Source organism: Mesoplodon bidens (assembly GCF_964165515.1).
Source record: "Mesoplodon bidens genome assembly, chromosome: 16".
NCBI classification, from domain to species: domain Eukaryota; kingdom Metazoa; phylum Chordata; class Mammalia; order Artiodactyla; family Ziphiidae; genus Mesoplodon; species Mesoplodon bidens.
Window position 1 is genome coordinate 16,467,266 of NC_138173.1, and position 15,271 is coordinate 16,482,536.

The window sequence follows — 15,271 nt, forward strand, 5'->3', positions numbered from 1 at the left end:
TGCCCATTAAAAAAAAACTTGCTTGATTGTTATTGTAACTTCCTATGATCCTCACATTTTCAAATTATTTGGGATTAAAGTTCAATGTGCATGACGTGTAATACGCTAATTGTTCTTTTCTTCTGGGAAGTTAAGTGCTATCCGTTCTGTATTATATGCTCATTTGGAATATGTTCTTTCTTTCATGTGCTGATAAACCTTTCCCCTGGATCCTTGTTTACAAAACACAATGATTCCTCTTTACTGATGCAGACAGAATAAAGACCTGAGTTTGTGGAAACCGATTGCTATTTTATATGACAACATATAAAAATTCAAGTTCTACTGGGCTACTAGGAATTCTATTTGGTATACTCCTAGTATTCTCTCCTTGGCCCTTCTCAGGAGGCATCAGTCATTCTCACACTCCAACGATTTCCAACTTGACAGGGCTATCTGAATATCCCATAGGTTTTTCAAACTCACATTGGTAAGCTCAAACCCTTATTATCTTTGCCATCAAACCTGATTTCCCCATCAGCTAACAGTGTCACTGCTGACCCAGTTGCCTAAAAGAAACCTCTGTGTCAGCCTTCTTCTGAATAAACAACCATTTATTCGCCCATTTCATTCAACACTGATTGAGTACCTACCATGTGCTGGGCCCTGTAGCCACCATGATGAGTGAGATGGATAGACTCAGTTACCAAGGAGACTATGAACAAATAACTGAACAAGCAATTTTTTAGTGATAATGTAGTAAGTTCTTTGAAGCAGAAGTACAAGCCAAATAGATAGGGGTTCTGTTCTGCACCTTTTTCTTTAGCCAGAAACAACCTTTTTTCCACCTCTTTCCATACTCATCCTCCTTCCCTAGGACTCACTTACATAACATTCGTCTCATTAGGGCAACATACGAGGCCACTTATGATAAGACCCGAGTCTACCTTTCCAGCATCAGCTTCCCATGGGCATTGCATATTAGTCACCCCGGACGACTCACAAGTCCCTCAGCAGGGAACCCATTTTAATTCCTCTGTCACTTTGTGCTCATTCGCCATCTGCCTAGTAAACTCTTCTTTACCCTTCTCTACCCAGCTCAAATGTCATATCTTCCCTTTAGTCTTCACTGACTCGTGCCCCCTGCTGCCTCCTGGGTGGGAGTGAATGCTCTCCCATTGAAGTGCACATTTGGGCACTTAGTGGTAGGACCCCTTGGGGTGTGGAATGGAGTCTGCTGGACCTTGGAATCAGAGAGATCTACTTTGACCCTTAACTTTACTAGCTGTTAACCTGAACAATTTACTTAAGTCTCTGAGCTTTAGTTTTCTCAGCTGAAAAATGGAAAGGCTGCAAAGACTGACTTTAATATGTAAAATGTTTAGTACAATTCTGAGCATCTAGTAGATACTTGATAAATGCTTATTTACATACTACTTTGTCATATTATAGTTATTTTGATTGATGTCTGCTTCCCCTGCTAGAGATAGTGAATTCCCTAAGGAAAGAGCCATGTCTTCTTTTTATCCCGACTTTTGTTTTGTCTTGGTTTATATCTTAACTAAATTTCCCATTAGTCTTCTTTCCCAACTACATTTCCTTCTTGCAAGAATTTAATTTTTTTGATCCCCATAACAAAAAGGGGAACTCAATCATTTATACATGTTATAAAATAAGGTGAAAAAAATAGTTCCAGTAATAATAATGTATTATTAGAGTTGTTTAATTAAAGCTGCTATTAGTTATTTCATTTCTACTTTGTATATTTCTATACAACTACTTGTTTTAGCTTATAAAATATTTTCATTGATGTTGCCTAAGAGAATAAAAATAAGATAATAATCTAGAAGTGATGCTAAGTTGCCTATAGCTAAAACGCATAGGTTTTAATGTTAGCCAGTAAAGTAAAATTTTCTGAGTTCAACTACATGGATTGTGCTTTATATTTCTCTTGATATCTAAAGCCAATTTTGACAATAAAATTTGGTTAAATCATTCTTTTAGTTTTCTGACATTTAGCATTCTGAAAAAAGTAGTCCTGTTTATTATCGCCTTTCATTCTTACTAGCCTGAAAGCAAAGTGTTGATGGTTAAATAAATAAATTAATTAAAAAGCAGCTTACCAATTTTAGTTGCACTGTAAATATTTTCTATTGGAAATACAATTCCTAATCCATACAGCAGGACTTTCGCCAATGCTGGGATAAGCTGAGTAGTTGTTACTAAAATATTAACACAGTTCGTCCTGTGAGAATACACAGAAAAAAAAAAAAGACAGTTGAAAAATAAATCTCCAAAATGAACAAGCACAGCTCATTTTCAGGCAAAGGCACTTTGTATGAAGTGACCTGGGGAGAACTTACCGGGAGTGAATGAGTGTGAGAGCTTTCAGGGCCAGTGTCAACCAGGAGTCTGTCAGGGCTTCAATCTCGGCCCTCAGCTGCAACCAGGCTTCCCTCTTAGCTGGACCAAGCAGACCTGTGGATTTAAAAGCACATGAATTACCTCCTCACTAACGTGTCTCGTCAACTTTATAAACAGTAAACATTTAAAACTACTCAAATACTACCCTCAAGCTTTATAATAGACCAAGCAATTTTTCACGTTATCATTCATTTGACAAATATTTAGCACTGTAGCGAACATCTACTGGTTTTGCATTCCTAGCATCCTTCTGGCTATAGACATCCTCTCTTCTTTTTGGGGAGCCTACTCTCCCCCATTCCTCCAACCATGAAGATTGAGCAGAGCAGCCCCTACCCTCTGGCTCCCAGAATAGCCATATGTCCTCAGCTTGGCCAGTGAAAGGCTGTTTCGGATCTTTTGCTCAATCTATTGGGAAAGACACTTTCCACCCCATGGTGGTGCTGGACTGGTAGCATATAAGCCTGGGTCTACTGGTAGGCACATTTGCCACCTTTTGGGAGGTGGTAATTTTCCAAAGGAAATTACAGGCCAAAGATGACTGATTGCATCATCTGAGCATCTGGATTTAGCCATGCCAGAAACCAGCACCACCTAAAGTTTTCATTAGGTCAGTATGTTCCTTTTCATACCAAAGCTATTTGGAACCACAATCAAAAGATCCAAAGTAATGCAAACATCTACCCGGTAGAAGGAGCTTTATGATTCGTCTTAAGTCCTTTAGGCAGGAGGTCAAGAAACTTACTCCAGGTCACACCACTACTAAGGAATGGAGGGCAGCTGGCTCTAGTCGGTGACTTCTGTCACTCGGTCACAGCAGCGTAATCACTGGTTAGATGAAACGGCTCTCAAAAACAGCTGTTCTATCCAAAAAAGTGTGATGTAAAAGTGTGTGGTACTTTGAGCATCTTATCAAGACTATCTTAACTAACACAGTAACCTACTGGTGATAGCCACTTGCCTCCAACATTATTTTTGTAGGTATTGTAGATCTCTTTTACTCGTCTGTAACGGAAGGCCAACTTTCTCATCCAGTCTACACCGCCACGCACACCGGTGGCCAAGCATAAATTAGCGCTGGTTGCCGCAGCAGGAAAGCCATCTGTTCCAAAGTTATATGTGCTATTTAGATGCAAGAAAAGCCCAAAGTTAACCAAACAGAAAGTTCATCTTAATAAGCTGAGCAATTAAGCTATAACGTGGAGCCCATCACTTCCCATTCATCGGCTCACCTTAGGTCTTGTCCATTGTCATCTGAAGAGACATCATCTATATGAACTTGGTCACATTCCTAAAAAGCAATTAAAATGATACATGTTAATTTTCAAAAAGCATCTACATTTATCTACATTTTTTGGAGAGGGGGAAATCCACACAAGCCTGTTTAAAAAAAAAAAAAGCCCAAACACTGTAATTGGAGTGTTTTCCAACCATGGCAATCAGTAGGTGGCAGTCTAGTTAAATTGACATTTTTACCTACTTCGGGTCCTTTTACAATATAAGAAACGAGCAATGTCATTAAGGACTACTGTTATTCAGGTTCAGAAAACACATTTTTGTGTTTAGAAAGGAAAGTGATTGATTGAAAACAATTAGCATATGTGTTTCATAAACCTCAGGTACCTGAAGACATCGTGCTGCTCCGAGCTGATTCAGTCAATGCCGAAGCGTAACTGAAACCAGACATTTCGGTAAATCTAACATGCTAGAAAAATTAAACCTGATGCTAACTGCCAATGAAATTATGACCTCTGATTGCTGTCGAGCCACACACCAACACAGCCTGAGGCCAGCGTGTGGAGGAGCCCAGACTAGAAAATCTGTTACTGGTTTGCCATTGATTTGAGAGATGCAAGTTTTATTCTGTGTGTGTGTGTGCGTGCATGTGTGTGCGTGTGAGTGTGTGTGTGTGTAGGAAAAAAGCATGGGAGACTTCACAACCTAAATAAAAATAATCAAACCACGAGGTGTTTTTTTTACTGTTTTTAACACTTTTTAACTTTTTTTTTTTTACTGTTTCACTATTATTACATATTCATTTTAAATATCGGATTGATGAGTTGATTATAGAATAATATGAGTTGAACAGACCTGATTGTAAAATCCCAATCCATGTGTAAAGTGTTTAGAATAGGAGGTGTAACTGTGGGTTAAAGCTCAGTTGGACGAGTTCACGTTGATACACCTGCTCACATATAAGCATGCCCACATCTTACTGCTGTGTCCCCAGCCCCCAGCATCATTGTGGGAAGAGCAGACACTCAGTAAACGTTTGTTGAACAAATGAAGGCAAACTAATTTGGAGACAGACACGGTCCCTAGTCCAGAAACAAGTAACACACTTGGCATGCTTTGTTTTCAGTTATGATTCTCCTCTTGGCAGTCAGCCTCCAGGTACCCCAGAGGCCGTTCTGACACTTATTTCCATTAAAAGTTTTAGTTAAAAAAAATTTTAAAGAAATTTTCAGGCGTGCATCCTGTATTTTAAAATGTTCTTCAGACTAAAGCTCTGGTTTTCTTTCCTATAGAGTTAATTTTATAGAATCTAGCCTATCTGTCCCTCTAGTGCTTCAATTCCAATGTATAACAAGATGCCATAGGTAAGCACCACAGGAATAGAAGGTGTATTTTTATGTTGCTGGCTCCTTCTGAACAAATTCTTTTCTCTCCATGGATTTGTGAGGAAAGGAGCAGGAGATAGAAGTGGAAAGAAACTCAAACCAGCTGTTGCTTAACAGAATTAAAATCCTGACCCCCCAACCTCTTCTTTCTAAAGCATCTATTTTCCAGGCAACCCTCTCCCAGCAAGCAGCAAGTTCCAAGGAGGAAAGGACTTTGACCTTATAACCCTCCCCTGCTCTCCCGAGGTCCGAAACCCCAGATAAGGAAAAAAAGGAATAAAAGTCTAGGAGGCCTCACAGGCAGGGCTGTGAATTTAACATTTGAAAAAACAGGTCATTCCTGCAAAACATGTTTGGAAACTTCTCAGAGTTATTAATTATGCATAATTCGGAGGATGAAAGATGAATGATAGTTGTGTTTTTTCAACAACATACTTATTCTGGGTTTAAAGAATGACTAAATCATGACTTTCTGCTATCTAGCCATTCATCTAGCCAGAAATACAAAAATTACGCTGTTGGTAAACTACTCTTTTCGGGTGTATGGTTAGTTACAACACAAACAAATGCAGAAAAGCGTACTCCCTGCAAACAAACAAAAACCCCTAAAGCCTTAGTGCCTCAATGGAGTATTTTTCTCTCTTGGGAGAGAGAACAGAGAGGAGGAGGAAGTTGAGAAATTAGAAGAGGAAAAGATATGTTAAAGAGTATTTAATTCAAGGAATCAACGGTGACCTAAAGTACTTGGTTAACTCTAGGGGTGGGAGGAATTCTTTGCAAACACAGGGTGTTAAGAGGCTTTTCTTAAGCTAATGCTCTTGAAAATCTCCATTACTAACAGAGCAGCCGTTATCTTCTAATGACTGTTGGTGACTCTACCGTGGCTATTGTCCATCCACATCCTGTATTTGTTTTCTCCTGCCAGCTTTCCTTAAGACTTTTTGTTCCCAGGCTGAGGCCCTCATTTGAAGTATTGTTCAATATCTTGGTTGGCGCTAAGTGTCAACAGCTTCCAGCTTTTTTCACTGCAGATAACCAAACTCACTTCACGGTGATTTGATGAAAGCAAAGTTTGGTGTGGTGGCAACAAGGAAATCCTGGCTCTTTAGCTGGAGAATTTTTGTAGAACAATTTGAATCCAAATAGATGAAAAAAATCAAGAGCATTTTTAAAAAGAGCCTCGTTAGTGCTTTTTAGGAATTAAAACATCATTAAAATGTCTATGTAAAATGTGTTTTTGGAATGGGTGCTCATTTTACTTAACAACAGACAAGTACTATGTTGCACAAACTTGGAATTGATGAGATACATATTAAAGATGCATCACCGCTGAGTCTCTGTATGAGTTTACAAATAATGGTATAAATGTCTTGGGAAATAAGCTATGTAGTTTAAAAAATTTTAATGAGAAACTATAATATTACTTTTGATGCTTACCTATGAAAAACTTTAATTCCTTAAAGAATGGAGAGTATTAAGATACTGAGAGATCATTTCATTTCCCAGCAGAGCCCTGTTACGTGTGAACTTGTGCTAAGTGTTTTCACTCTCAAATTAGAAACTGCAGTTCCCTGCATTCTGATATCCTGCAGTTGTCTCCTCCGTGGGGATGAGGCTCCCCTCCTCCCACTTTTCAGAAGCCATCTAGCTTTTTGTTTGTCTTCCTGAGAGCCTAATTTGAGGTTTTCATTTTTGCTTTCCGAATTCGGTTGCTTTTAGTTTCCAAATTCGTCATAAACTGAGACAATTCAGTAACCGGGGGAGGGAGCAGAAGGGGCTCTGCACCCACTGAAACAACAACAGCAACAAAGTTTAAATCCCCCACTGGTGGACACAGAAGACAACAATGGAAGCTTTCTGTATTTTCACGTGCCAAAATATATCCCTACAAGCCCTAATTTAATGCTTAATACACAGAGTGCAGATATATAGAATGCCATGAGAAAATACGTTTTTATTCCCAAAACACTGAATGTGCTGAAAATGTACTTTTGAAATAAACTTCCAAAAAGTATGTGATAGGATTTTAAGGAGTATGTCATTACCGAATCCAAGTCTTGGGGTGGCATCCACATAGGGGGCTCCCACTGCCAGCTCAGCCAATTTAGCATATTTCACGCATTAATCAGTCCTACTGAGACTTGAGATGCCTAAGGGACCCCTAGCATATATGGGTGTCAGGCTTGGGGTCTCACTTGGGGACACAGAGTAGTGATTTCCTGGACTCCTGGAAGACTTTGCACTCAATACCCATCCAAGCAGGCTAATGGGTGCCTTGGATTAAAAAGGTGATCATTTATTTATTCATGTGTCTAATTATTTATTAAGGGGTGACTGTTCTGGGTATTGTTCTAGATGCTAAGGATACACCACTTAACACAAAAATCCTTACCATCTTGGAACTAACATTCTAGTTGGGAGAGACACCCGAACAAGAAAATATGCAAAATGTACAATCAGACAGTAAGAAGTGCTAAGGAGAAAAAATACAGCAGGCGAGGTGAATATGCAAGGCTGTGGTGGTATCTGGGGAAAGAGCTTTGCAGGCCAAGGAAATAGCAAGTTCAAAGGCCCTGAGGCAGGAGGAGAAGAGTTACACGGGCCAGCAGGTGACAAGCGAGGAGCTGGCTCTGCCTGGGAAGTAGTATCAAGTTATCAGTCCCTGCCCTCAAGGCACCTACAGTTTAGCAGGAGGGCCAGAAGTTAATTTAACTAGCTACACATGTGCTACGTTAATTACACTTGTGGTAAATGCTGCAAAACCTCCCTGGAACCCAAAGGACTATCCTCTCCGAGAAAAGGGAACCCTCCTGCACTGTTGGTGGGAATGTAAGTTGGTACAGCCACTATGGAGAACAGTATGGAGGTTCCTCAGAAAACTAAAAATAGAACTACTGTATGATCCAGCACTCCCACTCCTGGGAATATACCTGGACAATACTATAATTCAAAAAGATACATGCACCCCTATGTTCATAGCAGCACTGTTCACAATAGCCAAAACATGGAAACAACCTAAATGTCCACCAACAGATTAATGGATAAGGAAGATGTGGTACATATACACAATGGAATACTACTCAGCCATAAAAAAGAATGAAATAATGCCATTTGCAGCAACATGAATGCAACGAGAGATTATCGTACTAAATGAAGTCAGAAAGAGAAGGACAAATATATGATATCACTCATATGTGGAACCTAAAATATGGCACAAATGAACCTATCTACAAATGGACAGAGGCAGACTCGTAGACATGGAGAACAGACTTGTGGTTGCCCGGGGTTGGGGGAGGGGGAGGGAGAGGGATGGATTGGGAGTTTGGCTTGGTGGATACAAACTTACATTTGGAATGGATAGACAACAAGGTCCTAACGCATAGCACAGGGAACTATAGTGAATATCCTGTGATCAAACATAATGGAAAAGAGTATAAAACAAGAATGTATAGATGTACACATTTCCCCAAAAATAAAAACATAAAAACAAAGGACTATCCTCTTGCTGAATGGTGGAATTCTGCTTAGTCCAAGAGGGCTGCAGAGCTCTGAAAAACTGAAATTATAGTTTGCTAGATCAGAGAGGGACAGCCTGGCCCACTGTTTATTCTGGTTGCTTTTGTGATTAAAGTAATCAAACACACAGATACATGGTGGACAGCTAGAGGTGGTTCACAATCCCTGAAGCTACGGTAACAGAAACAAAACATAGCTTTTTGATCCCAGACTGTCAATGCCGGTCCTCTACTTTTGAGTGGCTGTGGGGTGGAGCAGGGGAAGGTGGCACTTTTGGGGCAAGCCAACCTTCTCTCTAGGAAATACCCTAGACCTAGAGATGCAAAGGGACTCTGTATAGTTAGTGAGCAGGTCCCAGAGGTGAGAGGGAAGGTTCTTGAACATAGTTTCTTTTACCCCCCCAATTATAGATGTGAGAATTAATGTGGGACAGGAAAGGGATCAAGAGGTGGGCAAAGAGTTATTTGTTGTTCACGACTTTCCAAAGGGATGTCAGAATCAGTATTTTTGCGTAAAGGTTCTGTGTCACGTCAATCCTAAAGGAATATATAATTAACATTTTTAGTTAACCAGTTTTCACATATACCCACATCTCACAAAGAGATTCTAAGGAAGAGTCAGGCCAGTGCTGGGCACAGCTGTGATTATCCTTTACTAGGAAAAGTTCACAACACCGAATTAGATATTGCTAATGCATCTGGCCCACTGTTGCCATCCTGATCTCAGTCCCTCCCTTTTCAGAAGTCCTAAAGCACCAGGGATGCACCATCCCCGTTGACATTCAGTTACCAAAGTGTCCCGTGTTGACACTTCGTGTCCCGCAAAGAGCGTATTCCTCCTTCCCTCAGTGATGGAGAGCGACTCCGAGTCGTTTCTTATACTTCTGTGGAGTTCCTGCAGAGACAGGCCCACGGTTTCTCTTACACAGACTCCTATTTCTTGTTGAGTTGGATTACTGTTACTTGCGTAGAACACAAAATAGTGTTTAACGTTATAACCCATTTTATAGATGCAAATAAATGAAGACTCAGAAAAGTTAAATAACCTAAGTGCTGAGACACTACACAGGTCTTTGACCCCCATTCACTGTTTCTTCCCGGATCCCTGGATTTCACACAGTGTAGACAGGTGGCCACGACCTGGGACCCTGGTGCCTCACCCGTTGTTTCACGTTTAGGGGACCCCTGCTCTAGGATGCATCCTCCCCGTCGTCTGCTCCACACCCACCTGGGTCCAGAGTTTGTCACCACAGCCCCTCTCCCAGCCTGGAGCGTGGATGTGAGTCCTCCATTCTCCAGTTCAAGCCCCGCCCCATCATCTCTCCACCACGCCTCCAAATGGCACTCCAGAAGGAAACTGTCCCGGAAAGAGAGCCATCGTGGGAACTGGGGTGGAGGGGACAGGGCACAATGGTAGGCAGTGAGGGCGTAGGTGTTAGTGTGACTTTGACACATGTCTTCATAGGAGCCTTGAAGCCAGGAACAAGGATTTTGGCCACAGTCACCGATCAGGGAGGCATGAGATTGAGCCTACAGGTGCTGGCCTACAGGCTCTGTTCTACCTGGAAGCCTCCTAGGAGCATCCTCTAGATAAACACCACAAACCAAACGACCAAAGTTTACCCTCGCCTGGCTTCCCTTTATGTTCCATGGCCTGTGCTTCACAAAGCAGTAAAATAAATAAAATTAGCAAGCTTCAGCTACTCCCGGCCCTCAGCTCAGACATCTCAGCACTCGTGGGGCTGGATTATAAAATGCTCACATGCGTGGCTGGGGAAAACTGCCAACGCATGAAGCAGAACTGAATACCAGGTCTAGACTTAGAGATGCACAGGGACTCTGTGCAGTTAGTGAGCAGGTCCCGGAGGTGAGAGGGAAGGCTGGGAGCGGAAGCAAGCCACACGGGGACCGTCTCACGGCCAGGCGGCAAAGGCACAGTCTCTCTCAGAACTCTGGTTTTGCACTGTTATTCTGCCTTTTTGGTCCCTTCTGTCATTATTTTTGGCACTGCAACTCAAGCTGACCTTTTTCTGATCCGTCATCATCTCTGGCCTTCCAGGGCCGGGCCACAGACATGTTCTTTTGGACCAAGCCCCGGGAATAACTCCGATTTTGTACAGGGGCTCATATGCAAAATATTAAGTTATGGCAGAATTTTTCTGCAAATATTTATTCTGCTTTGATACCGTAGTGGTTGGACTTTTCCCCCCAAGCCTTTCACTTGTGCCATAATTATGTAAAAATACACCATACCATTCACATTCATTTAGGAAAATTAATAAAAAGAATTAAGACAGTTACAATGGGTCTTATTATCTGTGCCAAGCACAGTGACGTCATCGCCAGGATGTTGAGGCGTTTATACCCCTGAATCCGACACTAGAAACATAAACTCCAAATAAACCTGCAGGCTTTGAATAAACAGAGACACTTAGAAGACTTTGAGGCAGCCTGCATGTTATGAAAGGGAACAATATAAAATTCTTACAAACACGTCTTTGGAGAAGTTGAGTTATAGAAGCCCTGATTCTGCTGACTGAAGCGGTATTTGCTCCATTTCCCAAATTTACCATGAGAAAACGGACACCGACCGTACTGCCGACTAATTGTATCAATAACTTTCTTTACAAAGTAAAGAAGGAAGGAAGAAAGAGTCACCGGAGAACGAGCTATTTTCATTGTCTACATCAGGGAGCCTACTGAGACCCCCTGGAGTTGGTGAAGGCCAAGGAAAGGACGGCTGGGTTCTCTCTCCCGCCCCATCTGTCATCAAGCAGTTACATCCACTGCTCTGACCTCCCCCCTTCCAACAACACAGATACTTGCTTGATACCTTAGACACCTACAAGTTACGAGGAAGTCTTCCTTTTATTCCTAAACATGAAAATGTGTAATTATACAGAGTACAGGAGTATTTCTAGTACTTGAGAGACAACTCACACAAATTGTCTGAAAGCTTTAACAAGTGATCAGCAGTGCTTGAAAATGTTTAAAAAAAAAAAAGGACCCCCCCCCAACCTGTGAATCTGCCCACACTATCCTCTTTCTCATAGAAAATCTAAATTGTACTGATGGCATTACGGGGTGACCAGTATTTGAGTGACAGAGGTTTTAAGGGAGTGATTTCCATGGCGGCTTTTGGAAATAACTCCCGACTGCCTAGATATTTGCATAGCTTTGTTGGAAAAATAAGGTGAAATGGGTCATCCCTAGAGATTTTCTGTTATTCAGAAGTTCTATGGAGGGGGAAGGAGTGGTCAACAAACAAGTTAATTAATGACAAAGATGTGAAGAATCCTGCTTCTAATTGACTGACAATTAGAGTCAGCGCGTCGAGCTCGGTGGTTAAGAAATTCTGTCTGTACTGTATAGCACAGGGAACTATATTCAATATCTTGTAATAACCTATAATGGAAAAGAATCTGAAAAAAATATATATATGTATAACTGAGTCACTTTACTCTACACCTGAAACTAACGCAACATTGTAAATCAATTATATACTTCAATTAAAAAAAGAAAGAAATTCTGTCTGAGAGTTAGTAAATTTGCAGAAACCAGGGTTTGACTTGCATATTTCGCTCTTTTGCTTTATAAAGGAGGCTGCCCGATCAACGTGCTGTGTATTTAGACTTACTGATGGGGAATAATATGCTTGTAGCGTGCTTTCTAAAGGTGTGTCCAAATCCTCACTGCACTTTCAAATGGATGCAATGACAAGCCATAGAACTGCTGCGTCCCTGTGCCCCTCACCATGGACTGGCGGCAAGCCTGCGGCGCGGGCCACCTGGAAAGAAGAGTATCCGGGTTGCAGCCTGGTGGCTCTGGCGCTCAGCGGCAGGACCTGTCATGCCTGTCTGGGGTGCACCTTGTGACCTGTCAATTGCCGGTGCTTTCCCACTACAATGCTTCCTTGCAAAAGAAAAGGGTGCAGATTACCCAGGGCTAAGGCACAGGAGATGAAGAACAAAGGGAGTTTTTGAAATCCTTCTGTTTGACAGTTTGGGAAACACCAAGTTAAGGAATTAAAATATAGCTGGACAAATTTATCTGCACATTCCCACTTGAAACTATCTACTCAGCACAGCAGCAGTGCCAACGCATATTTTAAGTCAATGTTTAAATAACCCTATCTGTTTTGATAGGAACAGGATGACACAACTATAGAAGCCAGTAGGAAAAAAATAAAAATAAAAACAGAATTTTGAATTTCAGAAACCGATAAGAGGAATTTTAACATCTATTTTTAAGATCTGGTAGTAAGATGCAACTTGTGGAGACACGTGCTGTTTTTAATTATTGTTCCTTACTTAGAAAAACAGTATTTTAATATATTTAATGTTACCATATCCTGTAGGGATTATCTAAACGAGAGAGAGATTTTACTAGAATCATGTTTACTTTAGCTAGGAGACCTAGGTACCTGTATGCAAAACCCAAGATTTGAATTACAGCAGTTTCAACAAAGGCAAGATATTAACTATTTCAATCTCATTCTGTTTAGATGAATATTCATAAAACATTTAGAGAATAAAATCTTTACTGAAAGTACCTGGAGATGGCATATTAAGGCAAAAGATAAAGTGCTTAAGCTACGTTTTTGTGTATGTACGAAGTTATACTAAATATGTAAGATCACTAAATAAAAATTACAGGACTCTCAAGCTTCTTATTTGCAATAAATAAAGAAAAGATGAGAGCATGTTTTTAAATTTGTAATATTTTCTTATAATATTAATTCCTTTAAAAATGTGCTCACTAAAAGTAAGATGTCATGTTAATACCACTGCAGCACGCAGCTCGAAGAATCCCAAAGGAATTACATGAAGCTGGTTCCTTCTTAGAGAGTGGTACAGTGTTAATAAATATGTCAGTTTCACTCTGCTTGGAGTTCCTTCTTTCTAATCATGAATACCTTCTTTCCCTCATTGGTTATATTAAATATATTTATCTTTATTTACACCCTCCACCTTAGGGTGAGGAAAAGAAAGGCTTACTAATGAAAGCCAGAAAGAATTGAAAATGAGCTTTTAAAATAAAATGGGCTTATTTAAAATCGTTCAACACTGTATCTCTAAAAGTAAGGGATTCATTTAATTGATAATTATGGCATATTATTACATTTGATCAAATGATATCAACACATAACTTTCTTTACTTTTTAAAAAATATACAGTGAATAAAAAAATAAAGTGAATAAAAAGCAGAGTGAATGAAAAGGTATACAGTGAATGCCTAATATCTAATGCTACAAGATCCATCTTTTTTTAAGTTATGTTTTGTGCAATAGCACAAACTATATTTCAGTGCATTCTATACCCCTACCACATGATACTATACATAAAAAGCTTTGGCCCAAATACACAGCTTCATTTATCGTTCAGCTAATACAAGAAGATATGGCATTTTACAAATTTGCAGAGAAATCAGTGAAAATGTTTCATACCTTCAAATACAAAAATAGGGCAGTGCATCAGTGTTTGATATGTCTAATTGTATTATATATAGCTTTTCATTAAAATATCATACAGGGGCTTCCCTGGTGGCACAGTGGTTGAGAGTCTGCCTGCTAATTCAGGGGACACGGGTTCGAGCCCTGGTCTGGGAGGATCCCACATGCCGCGGAGCAACTGGGCCCATGAGCCACAACTGCTGAGCCTGCGCGCCTGGAGCCTGTGCTCCGCAACAGGAGTGGCTGCGATAGTGAGAGGCCCGCGCACCACGATGAAGAGTGGTCCCCGCTCGCCACAACTAGAGAAAGTCCTCGCACAGAAACGAAGACCCAACACAGCAAAAATAAATAAATTAATTAATAAACTCCTACCCCCAACATCTTCTTTAAAAAAATTAAAAAAAAATAAAATATCATACATATTTTTAATTATATAATGTAACTTAAAATCAAGTAGTAAGATAAAAGACTACAGGCTGACTAGGTACAAAATAATAATTCAGAGCCTTAAAAAAAAGGACACCTCAGCACATAGCTAATATAAATGTCATTCTTTGGAATGACATTTATTCTTAAGAATAAGACTTTGATTTACTGCTGAACTGATTTCTCAGTTTTCAGTGGGTTTGCCCATCATTTTGCAAACATAATTTGTCACTGGCCACAGTGTTCTTTGTAATTCCTGTTGCCTTTCTTTTAGATCTATTATTCCTGCTGAGAGTATCTACCAAAGAAGAATTTTTCACAGTGACACCAGCTCTAGTCTTGCTGTGAATAACCATATTCTCATAAAAATCATTCTTTTTATTGCAAACTTGCTGCTAGAAGCATGGAAACATACCCAAAGCAGGAAACCTTTTATACTTTTCTGCAACCACTTTCTTTTAACCTTCGCTGCCATTTGAAGAAAATTAATCACACACTAATATATTCACAAAGCATTTAACTAGAAGTTTTCATTTACATGGAATATTTCTGTCTTGATCACACATAAACCAATGAACTAAAGCTGTAATAATTAAACAGGTCATATTATAAGAGAGCTCTTTTTTTCTGAAATAATTTTTCACTCTAAAATTCAACATTTGCGACCAACAGAAGTTCCAGTTTATTACCATTCATGTCTATCGGTTCCTCTTTATTGAACTGCAAACCATACATCAGGACAATTTTTAAGGACATATTTCAATGCAATTGATTTTTTTAAGTGACTCTTTTTTGCAGGGTTGAGGAGTAAAATTTGAAACTTTAAAAGAGATCAATTTATTAATTTTAGTTAA

General features: G+C 40.0%; 1 protein-coding gene across 7 annotated transcripts in view; it reads right to left on the reverse strand.

Annotated features, from left to right (window-relative positions):
• EYA1 (EYA transcriptional coactivator and phosphatase 1) overlaps positions 1–15,271 on the reverse strand; it is a gene marked incomplete at its 5' end in the record, with an annotated part of 317,837 nt that overhangs the window by 14,878 nt on the left and 287,688 nt on the right. For all 7 annotated transcript variants that reach the window (XM_081258276.1, XM_081258275.1, XM_081258271.1 and 4 more), the window contains 4 exons: positions 2,103–2,224; positions 2,343–2,457; positions 3,365–3,525; positions 3,636–3,694. In XM_081258276.1, coding sequence (XP_081114402.1) covers positions 2,103–2,224; positions 2,343–2,457; positions 3,365–3,525; positions 3,636–3,694 — 457 coding nt within the window. The remainder of the gene's footprint in view (positions 1–2,102; positions 2,225–2,342; positions 2,458–3,364; positions 3,526–3,635; positions 3,695–15,271) is intronic.